Source organism: Scyliorhinus torazame, chromosome 27, assembly GCF_047496885.1.
Source record: "Scyliorhinus torazame isolate Kashiwa2021f chromosome 27, sScyTor2.1, whole genome shotgun sequence".
In the NCBI taxonomy this organism is placed as follows: Eukaryota; Metazoa; Chordata; class Chondrichthyes; order Carcharhiniformes; family Scyliorhinidae; genus Scyliorhinus; species Scyliorhinus torazame.
In genome coordinates, this window is record NC_092733.1 from 15964272 (window position 1) to 15986320 (window position 22049).

Here is a 22049-nt window from a genome sequence, read left to right on the forward strand (position 1 = left end):
GGAAATCAAGAGTTATTTGGGTCCATTCTGTCCGTGCCAATACATTGTTTTGTTCAAGAGCTTTGCAAAAACCACACCTACTCCCTGCTATCTTCCCTGTATCTTACTGCAGAGGCAGCATGATTCCACATTTAACATGGCCTGGGGGTGTCTTATACTGACATTTGGTGTCTGAAGTGACATGCAGTGCAAGCATGGCGCCGAGGACTCAGGTTCGATCCTGGCCATTATCCCATTAGAGTCTGACAACCCATTTGCACATTCTCCCCGTGTCTGCATGGGTTTCACCCCATAACCCAAAGATGTGCAGGGTAGGTGGATTGGCAATGCTAAATTGAAAAAAAAGAAATAATTGGATACTCCAAATTTGTTTTAAAATCATGCAGTGCAAGCAATCCTTAAATGATAAACATATAATAAACATAAGAGTTCAGGCCAGAAAGTCTGTTTTGGGGGCTGCCGTGCCAGTTTACCACAGTTGGGGTTCTAGTGGTCTGTACTGTAACTGGTCTCGGTGACCATTGAGTAGGGCTAGGGAAAACCAGGTAGAGATTTTTTTTAAATAATTCATGGGATGCTGCTGATGCTAGCATTTATTGCATCTCCCTAATTGACCTTCAGATGGTGGTGGTGAGCTGCCCACTTGAACCATTGAACAAAGCCATATGGGAACACCAAGTTCCCCTCCAAGTCATACACAATCATTTTTTTAAAAAAAATTTAGAGTACCCAATTAATTTTTTCCAAGGGGCAATTTAACGTGGCCAATACACTTACCCTGCACATCTTTGGGTTGTGGGTGTGAAACCCACACAAACACAGGGCAAATGTGCAAACTCCACACGGACAGTGACCCAGAGCCAGGATCAAACCTGGGACCTCAGCGCTATGAGGCAGCAATGCTAACCACTGCGCCACCGTGCTGCCCCTTCACGCATGATCGTGACTTTGAAATATACAAGTTCCTTCGGCATTGCTGGGTCAAAATCCAATAACAGTGGAGACTTTACACCGCTTGGACTGCCAGGTACCATGGCAAACTGCTGCAGTGCATGGAGCACATTGCAGCCATGGTGGTGTCGATGGTGGATGCAGTGACTATTTAAGGTGGTGTTTGGAGTACCCAATCAAGGGGGTTTGCTTTGTCCTGGATGCGCTCAAGCTTCTTAAGCGTTGTCAGGGCTGAACTCATCCAGAAAGTGCTAAAGAAAGTAGAAGGAATAGACATCTCTAAGCATAGATCACATCCAACAGCCCCAGCACAATAACACCAGACCTTGTGGAAATCAAATATGTAGTTACTTTATTTTTTTATAATTAAAAATAAACACATACTTTTACATGATTTATATTACCAGCAGCTAGTATAAACTAACAAAAGATATTATTTCTACTCAAAATAGAGTATTGGGCAGTTTTGGATTGCAACATCTTGACTGAAATGTGTTTAGGTTGATCGGAGTTATAAAAATAAATAATGGGAACATCGGTTGCCCATGGCTGAGGATCTACGATATCAGTCAGTGGGGATCTTGGTGCTTGTCAGAAGCAAAGGGCTGTGTACACAAATTTTGCTCTGTCCATTATGTCAAATAAAGAACAAGGCTCTTCACACTCAAATGCAGCTTCAGGATATCTCTACCCATGGTGGTGCAAACAATAGTCGTCCAAGAAGAAATTCACCAGGATGCTGCCTGGGCTGGAGCGTTTCAGCTACGAAGAGAGGCTGGGATTGTTCTCCTTAAAGCAGAGAAGGCTGAGGAGGGGGCTAATTGAGATGTGCAAAAATTAGGAAAGCAGTAGATAGGGATTTGAGGAAGAGCCTCAACACCCAGAGGTTGGTGGGGATCTGGAACTCTCTGCCTGAAAGGGTGGTAGAGACAAGAATCCTGACAACATTTAAGAAGTGTTTACGATAAAGGAACTGGGAAAGTAGCAGCAGCAACCGGGGGGGGGGGGGGGGGGGCTCGGGTGGGTCCTCAGGGGTGTTTTTGTATGGATATTTTTACTTGGATATGTATATTGGCTTGTTTGACTTTATTATTTGGGAGAGCTAATATTTTGGTATGGCAGTTGCCATTTAGTTTATATATTATTTATTTATTAAAAAACGGTCACTATTATTTATATTGTTTTATTGTTGTAAAAAGGGAAAAAAATTTGTATGGCCGAAAAAAAATTTGAATAAAATATATTAAAAAAAAAAAAAGAAGTGTTTAGATGAGCACTTAAAACGCCATAGCATACAAGGCTACGGACCTAGAGCTGGAACATGGGATTAGAATAGATGGTTATGGCCGGGCCGGCACAGACACAATGAGCTGAAGAACTTGGGAGATACGAGACATCGTTGATGTAGAAAGCCTTTTGTGCAAATTAAAGAACTACATTGTAACATGGGGTGGCTGTGTATTCCCAAACAGCAAGATTCTGACAAGATGCCCCCGCCACAAATGGGGGAGCCGTGTCCTTACTCACAGATTGCCAGTTCTTGGGGGCGAACCCTTAAATGCAGACGCCAGCCCAGCATACTCAGGGTTAAGCTGGCCCGTGCGAGAGTGTCAGCGAAAAGTCACTGACTGCAAGCCCAAAAAATGCAGACAATATCCGATCTGTTTATGTCACTGAACAAGCTACTTTTGCATTTCTCAGGTACTCCTCCCCCCCCCCCCTCTCTATTGGGGGGGGGGGGGGGGGTGAGAGAGAGAGAGAGAGAGAGAAAAACCTTTGAATCACTCTGACTTTATACTTCACGGTCAGATCCACAGAAACATGGGGTGGCTGACAGCTCAACTTCCCTTAGCATGACCCACCCACATCAAGATCACCCACCCCATGGGCTTCCAAAACCTGTTTTTTTTTTTTCAAGTGTGCACGATAGACCATAAAAGCGCTTTCAAGTGTTTGCACCCAACATATTTCTCACCGGGGATTGTAATCACATAAACGTTCGCTCACTGCTGCCAATTCCCAGGCAAGGGTGAAAACCAGCCTCCGAGAATGGAGGCCCCTTGTTTACCATTCATACAACATCCCAGGTGCACATGTGCAAGTGGAACTCCTGTCACATTGCAAACTCCAAGTCCCACTTACAAATAAAAGGGGAGTTAGAAAGTGGGAAGCGTTGAAACATACATACACACAATTCAGTCCCCGCTTTCACGTCACGTTTGTGTCCTCATATTCAGGTTTCCATTCTAAATCCCTATGCCCACATTTATAATGCAAACTGCCACTAGGCTTGCAACAAGCTTTCCAGAGGCAGATGTGACATCCAATTTGCTAAACCGCTACAAGTCCTTAAATATTGCTAAACTGCTACAAGTCCTTAAATATTGCACCTGGCCCAGGTAGACTTGTCACACTATCTGGAAGGTCAGTTCCAGTCAAGTCTCTCTTTTAATGCTCCTCTCTCTCTCTCCGGGTAACAGCCCAGGCATCATTCTCCCTGTGCAACAGGCGAGTCACTCTAGCACTGCTCCTTCCAATTTACCGGGGTAAAATTATAGGCTGCTCTCAGCGAAACAAGACTATCAAATGATGCTTAGAAGCCAATAATCTACTCACACCGCGTATATAGCAAGACCCCCAAACAGCTATAAACTCTAATCACGTTATAGTGCATTCCTAGAGACATTTCAGTCTGCGACAAGATATGTGGCAGTGCACGGGTTAAAGAGCACTTCTAAGGCCCCAAATCTCTCCCCCCACCAAATCCCATTAGAGAAAGGCATCACCAGCTTTAACACTCAGCCGGAGACCAGAAAGTCACAGAGTTCACTATCGGTTGGTACTGAATAAGCTGATCTCAGTTGAGGGATGTGTTGGGAGTGCTGAAATTAAATAAAGAGGTGAGGGGCATCACAGGCTGAATTTTACTGGCCTCTGCTGCCTCCTCCCCACCCTCACACTGAGATCGCCAATATACCTCAGTACCAAGTACACACCTACCTCTAATAATAATCTTTATTAGTTACAAGAAGGCTTACATTAACACTGCAATTAAGTTACTGTGAAAAGTCCCTAGTCACCACACTCCGGCGCCTGTTCGGAGAGTTCAGAATGTCCAAACTTCCACTATTCTCGATGTGTGTTTCCCAACTTCATTCCTGCCAGTCTAGCTCCAATTTTTAAACAACTCCCTATCTAGTCTTGGAATCCCCAGGCAAGTTGGAAACATCCTCAAGAGTTGGTGACTCAGGCCGAGTGTGTAAATAAATCCGGCTGCCCCATGCTGCAGAGCCAGACAGACCAGCAAGTTTCTGGCTTCAATCATCTATCTGTACAGGGCCAATGGATCTCCACTGAGATTAACACTGTCGACCTTTCTGAACACTGCTATAGTCTCCAGAAACGAAAGGTTAATCACCAGAAAGCTGCTGCAGCCCGGAGGAAAGGAAGATCACGCATGTTTATTAAAAAAATAGGTTCTCATTAGTTGTAAAAATATTGGAGATGGGGGAAGAAGCCGTTTGTTGGATGAGTCTTGACTGGCTGTCAAGGACTTGTGTGGGCGACACGGTGGAGCAGTGATCAGCACTGCTGCCTCACAGTGCCAGGGACATGGGTTCAATTCTGGCCTCGGGCGACTGTGTGGACTTTGCACTTTCACCTAGTGTCTGCGTGGGTTTCCTCCGGGTGCTCTGGTTTCCTCCCACAGTCCAGATATGTGCAGGTTAGGTGAATTGGCCATGTTAAATTGCCCCTTAAATGTCAAAAAAAAGTTAGGTGGGTTATGGGAATAGGGCGGGCATTCTTTCAGAGGGCGGTGCAGACTCGATGGGCTGAATGGCCTCCTTCTGCACTTTAGGGATTCTATGATTCTGGGTGGTCTTGTGACGCAGTGGGTAACATCTCTGCCTCTACAACATGGTTACATGTTCAAGTCTACCCCCAGGACTTGATTGGCAAAGAAGGTCCGTACATAATGCGGCCAAACAGGTCAAGTATCCTTCCAACTCACACCAATGAGAGACGGCAAGGGTGGGAGAGGTTCCTAGTCAGCCATGCATTGGAAAGAATGTTGGAGCCTCCACCATCATTATCCATAGCTCCGGAATACATGTAAAAGTGAAGGTTACCAAAGCAAGTTAGATTCTCTGGATTATCTGTAACACATCCTCACCTTGCTTTCCACTCGGCATGGGGAGCCAGGGTCCCGTGAGGATGGAGTGATGTGCTGATACCTCCCGGCTTGGCAACCCCTGGTTGGGACACACTGTCAATTGGACAGTGCTCCCGCATTAGGGATTGGACCACAATCCAATCACCCACTCTCTGGTAGTGCACTTCAGTGAAGGGCAGGATGGGGCCCAATCCATGGTCAAGTAACCCGCTGGACCCACTGTCCAACCTCATGCCTGAAGGTAGACAATGTGAGTGTGCAGAAGGAAAGCAACAATCATCCTTGGACAGCCCAGCATTGGAGAAACAGATTGCCAGATGGCACCGAGTTACAAAGGCGCTAGATTCAACAGCCCCATGGAGGCACTGCATTTGAACACTTTAAATGGTATACAAAACAATCCATTACTTATAAATATTTAAAGGGGGGGAAAAAAAAACCACGCTGTGGGTAAATTGAACTAAATGATCAGGTCTATCAATGAACCAGTACAGGCAGAAGGACCCAATGGACTCCATCTGCACTGTAACATTTGATTATTCTATTCAACTAGTCTTCATTTTTTTGGTTCATTAGATTGCACGAAATTTCAAGAAATCTTGATACTTGAGCACAAGCTCTCTGTAGTAAAGTGCTGTGAGATTGAGTGGAAGTTTTTCAAGTCAATCCCTCTCAAAGACTGCGGGAGCTTGTCTCATTCCGCAAATTATTGCTGGCTGGCAGGACTTCACCAGCTCTCTGATGTTCGGCAACCTGCTACTGAGAAATACCTTCGCTGCCCTCCCAGGGTGGCCTCTGCAATGTATCCGTCCCTCCCCAACACCCCTTTGGGCTGCTCGCAGCACCTCATGTCCAGTTGGCTGGAAACAGGATTCAGCAGCAAGGCTGACAGTTGCAAGGTTGACATCCGCATCCAACACGGGACCCAGCAGACTTTGTAAATCAGCGGTTAAAATATACTAACTCATTGCGCTGTCTCACTTATTAAACCCATCACATGGTGGCCTCAGACTAGGTGGTATTTGACACTCACTTGTCCCCTGCTACAGCGCTGAGCTGGCTAATCTCAGCAGTGGACTTTGGCTGCACAGACAGTTGGTACCATCTTCTTCAGCACTTCGGATGGTCCGAATTCCAGCCTGTCGAGCGGCTGCTGAACAAGTGAGGGTCAGCTGAGGAACAAAAGGCGCACGTGCACAGGAACAACACCAGCTTTAAGCTCCTTCTCCCAGCCACACACCATCCCGATGTGGAAATATATCGCCACTGCTTCACTGTCGCTGGGACAAACTCCCGGAACTCCCTCCCCAACCCACACCTCAGGGGCTGCAACGGTTCAAGAAGACAGCTCACCACCATCTTCTCAAGGGCAATTAGGGACGGACAATAAATGCTTGGCCTAGCCGGCGACGCCCACATCCCATGAACAAATCTCAAGCAAAAGATGCACATTTCTCTCCCCCCCCCCCCCCCCCCCCCCCCCCCCCCACCCACGCACACACACACACACAATGGTTGAATAACCTGCCAACAATCTCTTGCGGGGCACTGCTAAGTTAAGGTGGAAGGGCCCCGAGACTTAACTTGTCCCGTTTCCATGGCAGAATCATCGCTAAGCGTGACCATTTCCAATCCCAAACCTGCGGCCCATTTCATTAGACGAGCAGGAAGCATGGCCCCCTTGGTGTGGCCCGAGGGAGCTACCATCACCCAGCATGAGGCAGCATCTCGAGAGAACATCAATGCAAAAACAACAAAGCAGTAAAAGCCAAAAAAAGTACAAGAAAGTCTTTGCCCTGGTCTCCCAGTTAGCGACACCGTTGTGTGTGTGTGTTTAGCTGGGAGCAGGGTGGCTAATACCGCACGTGTAGAGAAAGCGAAATCCAAAACACCTTTGTGCTGTTACAGTGGGACTACTGCCTCCACTTTGGTTTTAATCACTTCCCTTTTAGCCAGTTAGTGTTAAGTAGAAGATTTGGCCAATTGACTGCTTTTCCAGTTGGAAAAATGCGACTGGTACACACCTAAAAGCTACGGTTCATTTGGTGAGATGACAGGATATTTCTTTGGTCTGAGTGAGTGCATGATTCTTTTCTTCCCCCCTCCCCCCCCCACCCATTTCTTTCCCCCTTTTGGCAGCAAGACATTCAAAGTGCGGTGAGGCTCGGCGAGGCCGGATTAAGTCAGTTGGTCTCGTAGGAAGAGAGCAAAGCTGCGTCTACGGGTTCCATACACGAAGGACACGTGAAGGACCTCATGAGCCACTCGTCAATGCATTCCACATGGTATATGTGCATACATGGCAGAAACCGGATCTGATCGCCATAATCAAAGTCCATCATACAGATCACACACCTAGGAGGGGGAAACAAAGCACAGGGTTAAATGGTACAATGTGATAAAGGATCGGCAAAGGTGCAGGGAGACCTTGGGGATTTGCACACACATTCTTGAAGATGGCAGAAATGGCAACGAAGGAAGGATGGTTCAATTTTTTTTTAAAAACAGAGTGATTAAGGGCAGCACGGTGCACAGTGATTAGCACTGCTGCCTCACGGCGGCGAGGTCCCAGGTTCGATCCCGGCTCTGGGTCACTGTCCGTGTGGAGTTTGCACATTCTCCCAGTGTCTGCACGGGTTTCGCCCCCACAACCCAATATGTGCAGGGTAGGTGGATTGGTCATGCTAAGTTGCCCCTTAACTGGAAAAAAATGAATTGGGAACTTTAAATTTATTTAAAAAAACAGAGCGAATACAGATGTTAAACTTTAGAAAGTTATGGTGAACCTTTATAAAATCAGTACTGCGGCCAATTCACATTAGTGAGGATGTTGAGGCCTTGAAGAGGGCCACTAGGAGATTTACTAAAATGGCACCAGGGATGGGGGTGAAGGGGCTGCTGTTGTTCTCCTTAAGAGCAGAGACAGTTATGGAGAGTTTTAACGGATATGCTCCGGGGGGGGGGGGAAGAGAGAGAGAGAGAGAGAGAGAGAGAGAGAGAGAGGGAGAGGGAGAGGGAGAGAGAGAGAGAGAGAGAGAGAGAGAGAGAGAGAGAGAGAGAGAGAGAGAGAGAGATGAGGAGCATTGTTTTACCCACTGCGTTCTGATCTGGAATGCATTACCCGAAAGACCGATGGAAACTGATTCAAAAATAACTTTCAAAAGGGAACTGGATATAGTTGAAAAGGAAAAATTTCCAGGGCTATGGGGAGAGATAATAATAATCTGTATTATCGTCACAAGTCAGCTTACATTAACACTGCAGTGAAGTTACTGTGAAAATCCCCTAGTCGCCACATTCCTGTGCCTATTCGGGTACACGGAGGTAGAATTCAGAATGCCCAATTCACCTAACAAGCACGTCTTTCAGGATTTGTGGGAGGAAATCCACGCAGACACGGGGAGAACGTGCAGACTCCGCTCAGACAGTGATCCAAGTCGGGAATCGAACCTGGGACCCTGGCACTGTGGAGCAACAGTGCTAACCGCTGTGCTACCAGATCAAAGAGGGTGTGACTAAAGTGTTGGCAAAAGAATGACCAACACAGTTTCCTTCTGCATTGTACGATTCAACGTTTTTAATTTATCCTGAAATTATTTGTAACAAAGTACACTGCCCTGCCCGCTACCCCAGGCAGGCCTATTAGCAACCAAACCAGTCACGGTACAGTGAGGCTGAATTTCTAGGCTATCACCTGTGCTAGGTAAATGGGAAGTCAGCAATGAAGAGTGGAGACCAGAAAGAGCATTGCCACATTCTGGCCTGTTTTTAATTTATCCAAAACATTAGTTACAATATAGGCAGAAATGTGAAATATAACATACATAAACTCACTCTGTTCACATACCCATGAATAATGATCACTGGGACAAGGGGGAAAAAGGTTCACCTCACGAACAGTCAGGAGGGGAAAACACTAACAAGTAAAAACAAAAAAATCCTTGCTTAATGTATCAGACAATTCAGTGTTTCGATTTTATCCATTTCCGCACACTTGGCGTTATTGATACAACACAAGATTAATCCTGATAAACAGAAGCAGCAGGATACAGCAATTACTGGCTTATAAAATTTATTGCTTCCCAGTTCACATGACCATAGATTTGCACTCTACTGCACATGTCAGAATCACTGCTCCTCACTCGCCAGTCTGGACACCCGACAATCGGCAGGTTGTTTGACTGATCACGAAGGGCATGGCAGCTAAAACAGGAGACTGTCTTCACCCAACACTCATGAACACTGTGAACAGGGCAGAAACCTCAGCTGACCGTTGCCTCCCTATCTCGGGGTCCGATTAAAGAACCCCACCATTCCCACTGAAATCAGGTACAAAAGTAGACATCGAACCTGAGACCTACTCAGTCCGCATTGCCTCAGTGTCAGGCTGGGAAGAGAATCAATCCCCTGTGCCATCAGGAAATACTCACAAGCTCTTAATAATCGGCTCATGTGACCCATGCAGAACGGATGGCCATTCTACCCATCGTGCTTCTGCCAGCTCTCTGAAAAAGCTATCTAGTTAGTGCCACATGCCTGTCCCCCCCCCCCCCCCCCCGCAACACACAGACACACCTGCAGAAGTATAACCCCTTTAAAAGGCAGTGTATTCCAGGTCATGACAAGTTGCTGTGTAAAGGAAGTTCCCCAAGTCTCCCCGCTGGACCATTTTGCCAATTATTTTAAATCTGGGTCACCGACTCTCCTGCCAGTGAAAACAGTTTATGCCTATCCACTCTTGCAGCCCACTTTAGGAAAGCAGAACTATAGTACCCAGCTCCCTGCCATGCTATCTCCCGCTCCCTTTCCAACGCACTCATACTCACTCCTTGATTTTCTTGTTTTGGCTGTCCTTGCCGCCAAAGTCAAAGGTGCCTTTGGGAAGGTGCTGGATCAGGCCGAGCCTCTGCGCTATTCGGATCTGTTCTTCCTCCGTCAGCTGACTTGCCAGGCGGGTCTGACTGGGCGTTGGGTGATAAACTGGAATTTGCATTTGTTCCTGAAACGCATACAATTCAGGTGTTAGGGAATAATCACTCCGCTATGCTACAAGATTCCCAACATTAATTTCCTCCATCACGGACACACAGTAGCAGCAGTGTGTACCATCTACGGCAGGGTTTTTCTAAACACAGGGGCGGGTGTTGGGAGGGTCGTGGTGCAATCGTTTGCAGCGTTTCCGATCACGGGAAGTACCACCCAATGGCTGCAGCCAGCTTTCAAAAACGCTGGCCACGGTTAATCCCCGAATGGCTGCAGCGTTTGAGGGGGGGGGGCTCTGTGCTGGTCAACACGGGCGGGGGGGAATCATGAACGAAGCAGTACAAAGATGATTTCTTGAGGTATGGTTTTGTTAATTGTGCCAATGAAAATCAGGGTGCAAAGCCCATGAGTGCTATATACAGGGAAATACTGGCAAATTAAAGTTCAAAACGCTCAAAATTTCAAAGGCATTTCAAAGGCGAGTTAGATGACAAAGCTCTTGATTTTTTTTCCTCCACAGAATCCAGTGAGAACTTGAATCATCAGCTGAAGTCCTGACAGAAATGTAACATTGAATGACAAAGCAAGTGAGAGTGAGGACCAAGCAGGTAAGTGATAATGGTGGGTGGCGAAGATCGGCCGGCGTGGCTAAAAGTGCGTATGGGTGGTGTGGGTGGCAGCACCTTCCAAACCCCTGACCTTTACCACCTAGAAGGACAAGAGTAGCAGACACATGGGAACACCACCACCTGCACGTTCCCCTCTGAGCCACGCATCACCGTTCCTGCGCTATCACCGGGTCAAAATACTGGACCTCCCTCTGCGACAGCACAATAGAGCACAAGGACTGCAGCATTTCAAGGGGGCAGCTCACCACCACCATCTCAAGGTCAATTAGGGACGGGCAATAAAAATGCTGGCCTTGGCGGTGAAGCCTATGACCCGTGAAATAATTTTTAAAAATACTCTGTACAGCAGGCACAGTCTGCTGGCACTCAGTTCACAGAGATCTCCACTGGCAGTGACAGAACTGTACTCCAGAGAGCATTCGGCAAAGGGGGGCTAAAAATGGCAGGAGCGTATACCCCAGAAGACAGAACTCAAGAGATCATAGTTAGTAAATGCAGCAGTATGGCTAAAAGTGGTGTTTTAATAGACCTATTAAATTACTCAACTATGTTAACCAGGCCACTTTTTAAAAGAAAAATAAAGTGCTAGGCTGCAAAGAGAATGCACATTTAATTAACAGACTCGGAATGAAAGTGGCACATCAAAGCCACTTGCAGTGACGGCATTGCTTTCCTTACACCACTCATCCACCATATATTGTGCATGTCTCTCAGCTGTTCGAAGCTTTGGTTACAGCACTCAGATAGCTTACGACATTAGGCAACTGGATTGTGACATCTTTATGCTGGGTAGTGCTCTGAGTAAATGGTGCTTTTGAGATCCTATTCTTAAGTAATTCTCAGCTTTCTTCCCCACCCCACCCAGTTTCAATACCTCACAAAGCCAGGCTTTAAAGCTGGTTGAGTGCCCAGCTGTGACTCACTGGGTAGCACTCCCGCCTCGGAGTCAGAGTCAAGAATTCAAGACCCACTCCAGAAACATCAGCACACTATGAGCGGCACAATAGCACAATGTTTAGCACTGTTGCTTCACAGCGCCAGGAACCTGGGTTTGATTCCTGGCGTGGGTCACTGTCTGTGCGGAGTCTGCACCTTCTCCCTGTGTCTGCGTGGGTTTCCTCCGAGTGCGCCGATTTCCTCCCACAAGTCCTGAGAGACGTGCTATTAGGTGAATTGGATATTCTGAATTCTCCCTCAGAGTACCCGAACAGACTCCGGAATGTGGTGACGTGGGGGTTTTCACAGTAACTTCATTGCAGTGTTCATGTACTTGAGACACTAATAAAGATTATTCTAACAACCTAGACTGATGCTCCCAACGCAGCTCTTGGGGGAATACCGCATTGTCAGAGGTGCTGCATTTGAGGTGAGACAGTAAACCAAGGCCCCGGCTTACTTCGAGTGGATGAGGAAGACCGTGTGCCTCTATTTGAATAAAGTATCTGAATTTGGAGGGGAAAGAGACTGGACAGGCAAACGATGACAACAGATAGACTTGGAAAAGGGGAGGAATTAGTCCAGTGTCCATCGGAATCAGCATTTGCTGTGGTTCACATATCCTTTAAAATTAAAATTGGTCAAACCTTGAGGCAGTATTAAAACCTAAGTTTAAGAACTAACATGTAAAGCACTGCACCGTTCAATTCTCTCAATCACTCCCATTCCCCCCTAACAGCACTACAGGTATATCAACATCACCTGGTTGAGGTGTATACAATTGAGGGGCATAGATAGGGTGGATAGGAAGGACCTTTTCCCCTTAGTAGAGGGGTCAATAACCAGGGGGCATAGATTTACGGTAAGGAGCAGGTTGAGAGGGGATTTGAGGAAAAACCTTTTCACCGAGAGGGTGGGAATCTGGTACTCATTGCCTGAAAGGGTGGTAGAGGCAGGGACCCTCACCGCATTTAACAAGTACTTAGATGAGCACTTGAAACGCCAGAGCATACAAGGCTACGGATCAAGGGTCGGAAAATAGGATTAAAGTAGATAGTGCTTGATGGCTAGCGTGGACAGGATGACCCGAAGGGCCTCTTCCAATGCTGCAAAAACTAATGACATGGACTGCAGCAGCTCGAGAAGGCAGTGCACCACCACTTACTCAAGGGCAATAAATGTGGGCCTAGCCAGCGACACCCGCATCCCCTGAATGAATGACGATCCCTGCCTATGAAGCAGATAAGATTCAGACTACAGACAACAACACTGAAGCAAAGAGTCAAAGTTGCTTTCAGTGTTCAGTAATCATCTGCACGGTAACATGTTCATTAACTCATTTAACATGCTTAGTGCAAGCAAGGCAGAGAATACGCAGCAGCCAACAGCATTCAGGGCAGCAAGAAGCTCGTCTTTGGAGCACACTTGGCAAGGTGACCTGTGCCATCCCACAGGCACCCGTCCAACTCATTGAATATTACAGCACACGAGGCCATTCAGACACGGGAGAGTGTGTTGGCTCTTTCCGAGAGCAGTCCAGTTAGGGCCCATTCTCTTGCACTTTCTCCAGATCCCTGCAATTTTTTTTCCTCCTTCAAGCTATTCATCCAATTCCCTTTCGAAGGCCACTATCGGAACGGGATCCACCGCACTTTCAGGCATGGCATTCCGAATAACATCCTACACAAAACTCGAGAGGGATGAGGGGCAGGAATCTCAGGTAACTCCCGCCACCCACATCCAACCCAGAGAGGACGGGAGACCAAATCTCCTGGCCACCCGATTTGAAAATCACAGATTCAGGTCAGCCAATTGTCCATGTGCCCGAGTGGTTATTTTAACAGCCACTGTGGATTCAGCGATCACGAATAACAACTCCCGAGTAACAAACCCACAGGCATCACATTCCCTCTTGTGCGTACAAATTCACACCACATCGAGTTTCACCTTGTTAAAAGCTTTTCATAAAAAGGTTTTGGTAGTATTTTCAAGTACTGAAGCCGCCTGCCAACAGTGGTTTCAGTAAATCCACCAGCCCCACCAGTCAAATAGCTTATTTCTCACTCACTGTGCTGTGTTCTCTGAGAGCCCTTTTCCCTTTGTGTTCCTCCCGAATTCTGATCCTCTCTTTCTTACTCTCAGCCATGTTACGCAGTTTCCCTTTCTCTTTACTAAGCTGGTGGCTTTTTTTCCCCTCTCTCTTTTCTTTCTTTGTGTTGCGCACTCGCTGGTCTCCACTGGCTTTTCCTGTCTCGACTCTCTGGTCGTCTATAAACTTGCTGTTATTGTAGCAATCCTGTCTGCAAAAGAAAAGCCACACGGTGGTCAGTATTAGAGGCTCCGAGGTTTCAATGTTCTAAAGTGCAGAAACAACATCTTCTCCTCAGTGAGGAGACTATATTTCCCCACGTTTTTTTTTTGGACAATGTTACTGCAGCAGTGGCACGCGTAGTCCCCAAGCTCTATTCACAGCCCATCGCTGAACCCAAGGTCCAAGATGTATTCGCAATACCCCATCACCATAGCTCTGCTCCAACCTCTCAGACCTCACCCCGTAAGTGTGGGCCTTTATTATGTGTTGCACCACCTCCAAAGCCTCCCGTTCATGGCCTGTCCAGCTGTGGGGTGTCGAATGTGGTTCCAAACATCGAAAATAAAATCCCAAAGGAACATCATTGTGTTTTAAGCCCCCCCACTCTCATTCGTTCCACAGCATTCCCAGATCTGGTAGTAGCTGGGACAGGTCCAGGTTAAAGTTCTACTTGCGCAGTCTCAACAACATTGTTTAACGTCATTCTCAAAACTCCCATTTTCCTCACACACTCGCTTAATCAACAGGTGCGTTTGCAGGGAAAGCTGGTAAGCAACTGATGACGGAAGGAATAAAAAGTTACGCCGAATGGACTGGAAGAGGGGAACGAGCAAGTTTGGTTGATGCTTAAATATCGAGTTAGGCCTGTCGGACTGAATTGGTGCTTCTCACCAGCAGAACGTTTTTCTGCATCAACCCTTTTTTAGAAAATCTTTCTGGAGATGTGGGTAACATTGGCAGAGCCATTCCTAATTGCCTTCGAACCGAACGGTTTGCCAGGCCTAACTTGCGAGCCTGGAGTCGCATGTAGGCCGGATCAGGTAAGGATGGAAGATTTCCTTCCCTTAATGAAGCAGACGGGTTTTTATGACAATAACGATATTTTCACAATCACCAATATGGAGACCAGCTCTGGATGGCAACTGGCGAATTTGATAAAATAAAAACAAATTATAAACCTTGGACATACTTAGAAAACCCAAAGAATTACTCAAGTGTAACTGAAATATTCTTTTAGAAATGCTCACCACAATCTAGTTCCAGTACTGTTCATGTCTGACTTTTTTTTATACTGGGAAAACTGCTGAAATCACAGACTCCCACTGGGACACATTTCCACGGGAAGTGATTACTATCCTCTTTTGTGCTTACTGGACTGAGAAGCGTATCACAGATGAGCTCCAGTCCGTCCCCGTCAAGCATGGGCCACGAGTAGTCTTCAGGAGCAAAAGCCTTGCTGGATTGCTCACAAGCTTCACATAAAAGGACCAATTCGCCAGCAACCATGCTCGTCAAGAATCAAAGTGACACACGAGCTACCAAACGAGCCTCAAGGCGGAAGGAAACTTGGAATTTTTAAATATGCTCCAGAGACACGAGGAGAGAACCCAGTCAGACACTCCAGCGCAGTACCTAGGGAGTGGTGCATCGTCAGAGCTTCCATCTCTTGGATGAGATGTTAAACGGAGGCCCTGCCTACGCTATCTGGTGGTTGCAAAAGATCCCAGGACACTACCTCAAAGAAGCTCCCCCTGGTGACCTTGACCAACGGTTTAAAAAAAATAAATTTAGAGTACCCAATTCAGTTTTTCTAATTTAAGAGGCAATTTAGCGTGGCCAATCCACCTGACCTGCACATCTTTGGGTTGTGGGGGCGAGACCCACGCTGACACGGGGAGAATGTGCAAACTCCACACTGACAGTGACCCAGAGCCGGGATCGAACCCGTGTACTCGGCGCCGTAAGGCAGCAGTGCTAACCACTGCGCCACCCCCCTTGACCAATAGGTAACCCGAAAAACAATCCAGTCATGACGTTTGAGGGAGCTGGCTTAGCGCAACTCCATTTCAAAAGCCAAGCCAATTATTACGAAAAAACACTTAACTGGCTGCAAAGTGGGGGTGGAGAAAGGCACAATAGAAATGAAAGTCTCTTAATGCACTTGGTTATTTGGGAAATGTCCTATTGTTTACAAATTCCTGGGGCTCATTTTTGCACTGAAGTTAGTATTTAGGAAGCCCTCTGACGCAAATCATTTACAGCAACCCCTCAAAATTTTTCAAACTATTCAGTCAGTGGACTAAGAGGCCACCAGAGTACGATGCTGCTCTCTCTCCAGTCTCAGCTGTGGCCCAGGTGTAGTGCTCTCACCTCCAAAGCTGTGGGTTCGGTACCCACTCCAAGTGACATGAGCCCAAAAATCAAAGGATGACACGCCAGTTCTGCTGCACTGCCTTTCAAGCTGGACGATAAACCGCTCTGATGTAAGGTCACAGACCCAAAACGTAAACTCTGTTTCTCCCTCCACAGCTGCTGCAACAACCAGCTGAGTATTTCCAACATTTTTTGTTTTTATTTCGCATTGACACTCCAGTACAGTACTGAGGGAGAACTGTACTGCCATACCAACAATGGTGGCAGGCAAAGGGAGGTTTGTGGAAGACACTTTACAAACGCAAAAGTTTCTTTCAACTGAAAACACTGCAATAAAAATAAAAACTGAGAGAATCAGAGAGTGCGAAAGGCGCTACAAAAATGCAAAAGCTTAAATGCGGTCTATTTAAAAAATCAAAAATTTAGAGTACCCAATTCATTTTTTCCAATTAAGGGGAAATTTTAGCGTGTACAATCCACCTACCCTGCACATCTTTGGGTTGTGGGGGTGAAACCCACACAAACACGGGGAGAATGTGCAAACTCCACACGGACAGTGACCCAGAATCGAACCTGGGAAAATGCAGTCTATTTTTAATTTAAAATGCTTCATCAGTGCGAAGGGCGATATATATATGTAAAAGGTTATTTTTAAATTTAAAAACACTTCAATTAGAGTATTGATTGGGTGCAAAGGGAGGCGGTGAAAGGCGCTATACAAATGCAAAGGATAATTTCCCCCCAACATTTAAAAAGGCTCCAACAAATCGCATTCCGTTGGGTGCAAAGGGAGGCGGCAAAAGGCACTAGGCAAATCACAGAATCACAGCTGCTACGCAGAAACCTCAATTCAAATCTTCAAACCTAAAATCCGTTTCACATCGGACCTCGGTAAAGCAGTTCCTAACTGTGTGCAAGAGTGTGACACCTGTTACACTCGGGGGTAGGTTAGCTCAGATGGCTGGGTGGCTGTTTCGCGAGTTCAATTCCCGTACCGACTGAGGTGAAGGCCCCGTCTTCCCACCTTGCCGCTCGCCTGAGGTGTGGCTGCCCTCTAGTTCAATCACCACCAGTCAGCTCTGGAAGGGGAGAGCAACCTATGGTTCTCTGTGGCAACATTTCCATGTTATACGATAGCGAGGTGTCAGCTTGTTTAAGACCTCTCCTTGTTTCAATATCCAATGATCACTAGGTTCAGATGTTAATCATAGAATTTACAGTGCAGAAGGAGGCCATTCAGCCCATCGAGTCTACACTGGCCCTCGAAAAGAGCACCCTATCAAAGCCCACACCTCCACCCTATCCCCGTAACCCCACCTAAACGTTTTTGTTTGGGACACCAAGGGCAATTTAGAATTGCCAGTCCACCTAATACGCAAAACTTTGGACTCTGGGAGGAAACCGGAGCGCCCGGAGGAAACCCACGCAGACACGGGGAAAACGTGCAGACTCCGCGCACAGTGACCCAAGCCGGGAAACGAACCTGGCGCTGCGAAGCAACAGCGCTAACCACTGCGCTACCATGCCACAAACAGTCCTTTCCCCCCCCCCCCCAATTTAAGAAAGGTCCAATAAAAAGCCTTCCACTAGGTATAGAGGGAGGCAGCAAAAGGCGCTGTTTAAATGCAAGAGTATCCCCCCCCCCCAATTGAAAGAGGACTGAATAAAATGCATTTCACAGGGTGCAAAAGGAGGCACCAAAAGGCGCTATACAAATGCAGTGTTAGTCCCCCCCCCCCCCTAACAAGGTTCCAACAAAAAACCTTCCGCTGGGTGCAAAGGGAGGCAGCAAAAGGCGCTATATAAATGCAAAAGTTCCCCCCTCCCCATTAAAAAAAGTGCCCAACAAAATGCATTTCGCTGGGTGCAAAGGGAGGCAGACAGGCGCTATATAAATGCAAAAGGCTCTTAATTTTAAAAAGACAAAGGCCGCCCCCCTCCTACCACTCCCCTCTCTCTGTGCCTGGATGATGGCTGCTGCCTCCCTCCCTGACTGACCTGGTGAAGCGCTGCGGGCAGCGGCAGCGCGAGCAGCAAGCCCGGGCCCGGCTCCGGCTCCGGGGAACCGCCGCCAACGGCCGAGTCATTCAGCAGCGAGATGTCGTCGCCCGCCTGCGACTTGAAGCAGTTGCCCATATTTTTTTAAATATAAATAAATATATATATTTTTTGTTTTTTAAAAAAAAACACGTGCCGTGATTATTATTTGTTTTTTTTGCCGCATCGGTTCAGACGGCCAGCGCGAGCGGCCCTCCTCCGCCATCTTCCGCCCCTCCCCCAGGACGGCCTCGACCTCTCTCACTAACCTGGTGGCTGATTTGACGGACGTTGGGCTCAGACCAATCGCCGATCGGAAGCTGCCGCGGAAGGAGGCGGGTCGAACGTCAGGGTTGGCTGGAAGGCGGGCGGGGCGGTAGGCAGCTGGGTACACCCGAACTTGCTCGGTGCGTTTGATGGACGGGCTGGGCTGGTCTCGCAAAGTGGGGCGGGGCCGGACTGGACGGGCTTGGAGGAGGAGGGAGGGGCGGGGGGGGGGAGGAGCAGGGGGAGAGGCCAGACGTCAGATTGACAGTGACGCCAGCCATTCACGGGCCGGCGCCGGCCCGGCCAATCAGAAACGGGGAAAGGCGGGAACAAGTCAGGGCGTGGCCTGGCTGTTGGTGATGTCCTCAATGGGCAACAGCGGGCTTTCCTGGCTGTGCCTGGTTCAATACTGTGGCACGGTAGCATAGTGGTTAGCACAATTGTACTTCTCATGTACTTAATGATCTGTTGAGCTGCTCGCAGAAAAATACTTTTCACTGTACCTCGGTACACGTGACAATAAACAAATCCAATCCAATCCAATCCAATTGCTTCACAGCTCCAGGGCCACAGGTTCGATTCCTGGCTTGGGTCTGTGCGGAGTCTGCACATGCTCCCCGTGTGGGCGCGGGTTTCCTCCGGGTGCTACGGTTTCCTCCCACAGTTCAAAGATGTGCAGGTTAGGTGGATTGGCCTCAATGATAAATTGCCCTTAGTGACCAAAATTGCCCTTAGTGTTGGGTGGGGTTGCTGGGTTATGGGGATAGGGTGGAGGTGTGGACTTGGGGTGGTGGTGGAGGTGTGGATTTGGGTAGGGTGCTCTTTCCAAGAGCAAGTGCAGACTCGATGGGCTGAATGGCCTCCTTCTCCTTCTGTGATTCATTGCAGTGAGGGACACCAGGCTGTCACTGCTTATAGCACTGGCACGTATTTGCATTGGTGGGGGGGGGGGAAGATGGCAATGTCTTTTTTTAAAGTAAATTTAGAGTACGCAATTATTTTTTCCAATTGAAGGGCCAATTTCTCCCCCACAGCTACCAGACTCCTCAACGACCCCCCCTCGGACTGATCTGTTCCCTGGAAGAACATTATTCATGAGGCCCTATGCTGCTCTTGCTCATGTATTTGCTTTGTGTGGCTCCTTGTTCCGCACTGTCACCAATCACTGTTTGCCAATGTACCATTTGTCAATGGACTGTCGATTATTCTTTTTTGTCTACTATGTACGTAATGTGTACGTTTCCTTGGCTGCAGAAAAATACTTTTCACTGTACCTCGGTTCACGTGACAATAAATCAAATCAAAATCAAATCAATTTAGCGTGGCCAATCCACCTACCCTGCACATCTTTGGGTTGTGGGGGTGAGACCCACACAGACACAGAGAGAATGTGCAAACTCCACACGAGAGTGACCCGCGGCCGGGATCGAACCTGGGCCCTCGGCGCCCTGAGGCAGCAATGCTAACCACTGTGCCACCGTGCTGCCCTAGGCAGTGGTAATGTCACTGGACTAGCGACCCAGGCGCCGCAGGTTCGAATACCACCAATGCAGCCGGTGGAATTTGAATTTGGTGAATAAATCCGAAATATAAAGCCAGTCTCAGTCACAGTGACCATTGGTGGTTGCAAGAACCCATCCGATTCCTGAGTGGCCTTTCGGGAAGGAAATCTGGCTCCTCCACTGGGTCTGGCCTCCACGTGACTCTGGACCCTTCAACACTTGCGACCTCTACCACCGTGAGGGGCAGAAGACGCATGGAACACTAACGCTTGTTCCTGTCCCAGCCGCACACCACCCCGACTTGGGATTATAATCGCCGTTCCATCACTGCCACTGGGTCAAAATCCTGGAACTCCCTCACTAACCGCACTGTGGTCTTCCTGTTCCACATGGACTGCAGCGGTTCAAGAAGGCAGCTTACCACCACCTTAAGGGTAGTTAGGGGTGGCGAACAGATGCTGGCCTAGCCCCCACAACCCAAAAGATGTGCAGGCTAGGTGGATTGCTAGACACGTTAAATTGCCCCTTAATTGGAAAAAATGAATTGGGTACTCTAAATTTATAATAAATAAATAAATAAATGTTGGTCAGCAACGCCCAGATTGACACCCACAACCCATGAATTAAAAAAATAAAAGATAATGAGTTCCAAAGTTTAAGAGACCCTCGAATTTGTGCAGGGAGAAGAAGGTGTGTAGGTGTGGGTCCTTAACAGTTTCAGCGCAAGGAATTAAAGCTGTGACCATGTAAAGGGCAACAGAGGGGAAGGAAAGGATGAGTGGAATAGCTGTGAAGTACTTTCATCACAAGCCAATTATGAAGTGTTAGTTTTTAAACGTGATTTCTATGAGTGCAATTGGAGAGGTTGGTACTGTATCCTTTGAAGAGAAGAAAGCGAAGGGGAGATTTCATGGAGATGTTCGAAATCATGATGAGGTCAGACAGGAACTGATCCCGCCCCTAAGAGGATCTAGAAGGAGAAGGCATAGATTGAGAATGATTCGCAAAGGGCAGCACGGTAGCACAGCGGTTAGCATGATTGCTTCACAGCTCCAGGGTCCCAGGTTCGATTCCCGGCTTGGGTCACTGTCTGTGCGGAGTCTGCACATTCTCCCCGTGTGTGCGTTGGTTTCCTCCAGGTGCTCCGGTTTCCTCCCACAGTCCAAAGATGTGCAGGTTAGGTGGATTGGCCACGATAAATTGCCCTTAGTGTCCAAAATTGCCCTTAGTGTTGGTTGAGTGGGGTTACTGGGTTATGGGGATAGGGTGGAGGTATGGGCTTGGGTAGGGTGCTCTTTCCAAGAGCTGGTGCAGACTCAATGGGCTGAATGGCCTCCTTCTGCACTGCACTAACGTCTATGGTGAAATGCACTATGGGGAAAAAAAAAATGTTTTCACACTGTGAGTGGTTTGACTCCGTAATGCCTGGAAGTATAGTGAGGCAGGATCAATCGAGGCATTGATTATTTGAATGGAAACAATGTGCAGGGGCTATGGGGAAAAGGCAGGGGATGGACACTAAGTCATCATGCTCGTTTGGAGAGGTGGTGCAGACACGATGGGCCGAATGGCCCCTTTCTGCGTCATAACAATTCTGTGATAATAGAGAACGAAGAACAAAGAAAAGTACAGCACAGGAACAGGCCCTTCGGCCCTCCAAGCCTGTGCTAACCATGCTGCCCGTCTAAACTACAATCTTCTACACTTCCTGGGTCCGTATCCCTCTATTCCCATCCTATTCATGTATTTGTCAAGATGCCTCTTAAATGTCACTATCGTCCCTGCTTCCGCCACCTCCTCTGGCAGCGAGTTCCAGGCACCCACTACCCTCTGTGTAAAAAACTTGCCTCGTACATCTACTCTAAACCTTGCCCCTCGCACCTTAAACCTATGCCCCCTAGTAATTGACCCCTCTACCCCGGGGAAAAGCCTCTGACTATCCACTCTGTCTATACCCCTCATAATTTTGTAGACCTCTATCAGGTCGCCCCTCAACCTCCAGCGTTCCAGTGAGAACAAACCGAGTTTATTCAACCGCTCCTCATAGCTAATGCCCTCCATACCAGGCAACATCCTGGTAAATCTCTTCTGCACCCTCGCTGGAG

General features: G+C 47.8%; 1 protein-coding gene across 1 annotated transcript; it reads right to left on the minus strand.

Annotated features, from left to right (window-relative positions):
• Positions 1-1277: 1277 nt before the first annotated feature.
• On the minus strand, positions 1278-18626 carry rnf11a (ring finger protein 11a). The gene is made up of 4 exons (XM_072491009.1): positions 18445-18626; positions 13742-13973; positions 9952-10124; positions 1278-7480 (listed from the first exon to the last, which is right to left on the minus strand). Exons 2-4 carry the CDS (start codon positions 13817-13819, stop codon positions 7309-7311), a joined length of 423 nt encoding a protein of 140 aa, XP_072347110.1. The 5' UTR covers positions 13820-13973; positions 18445-18626; the 3' UTR covers positions 1278-7308.
• Between the last annotated feature and the right edge of the window lie 3423 nt (positions 18627-22049).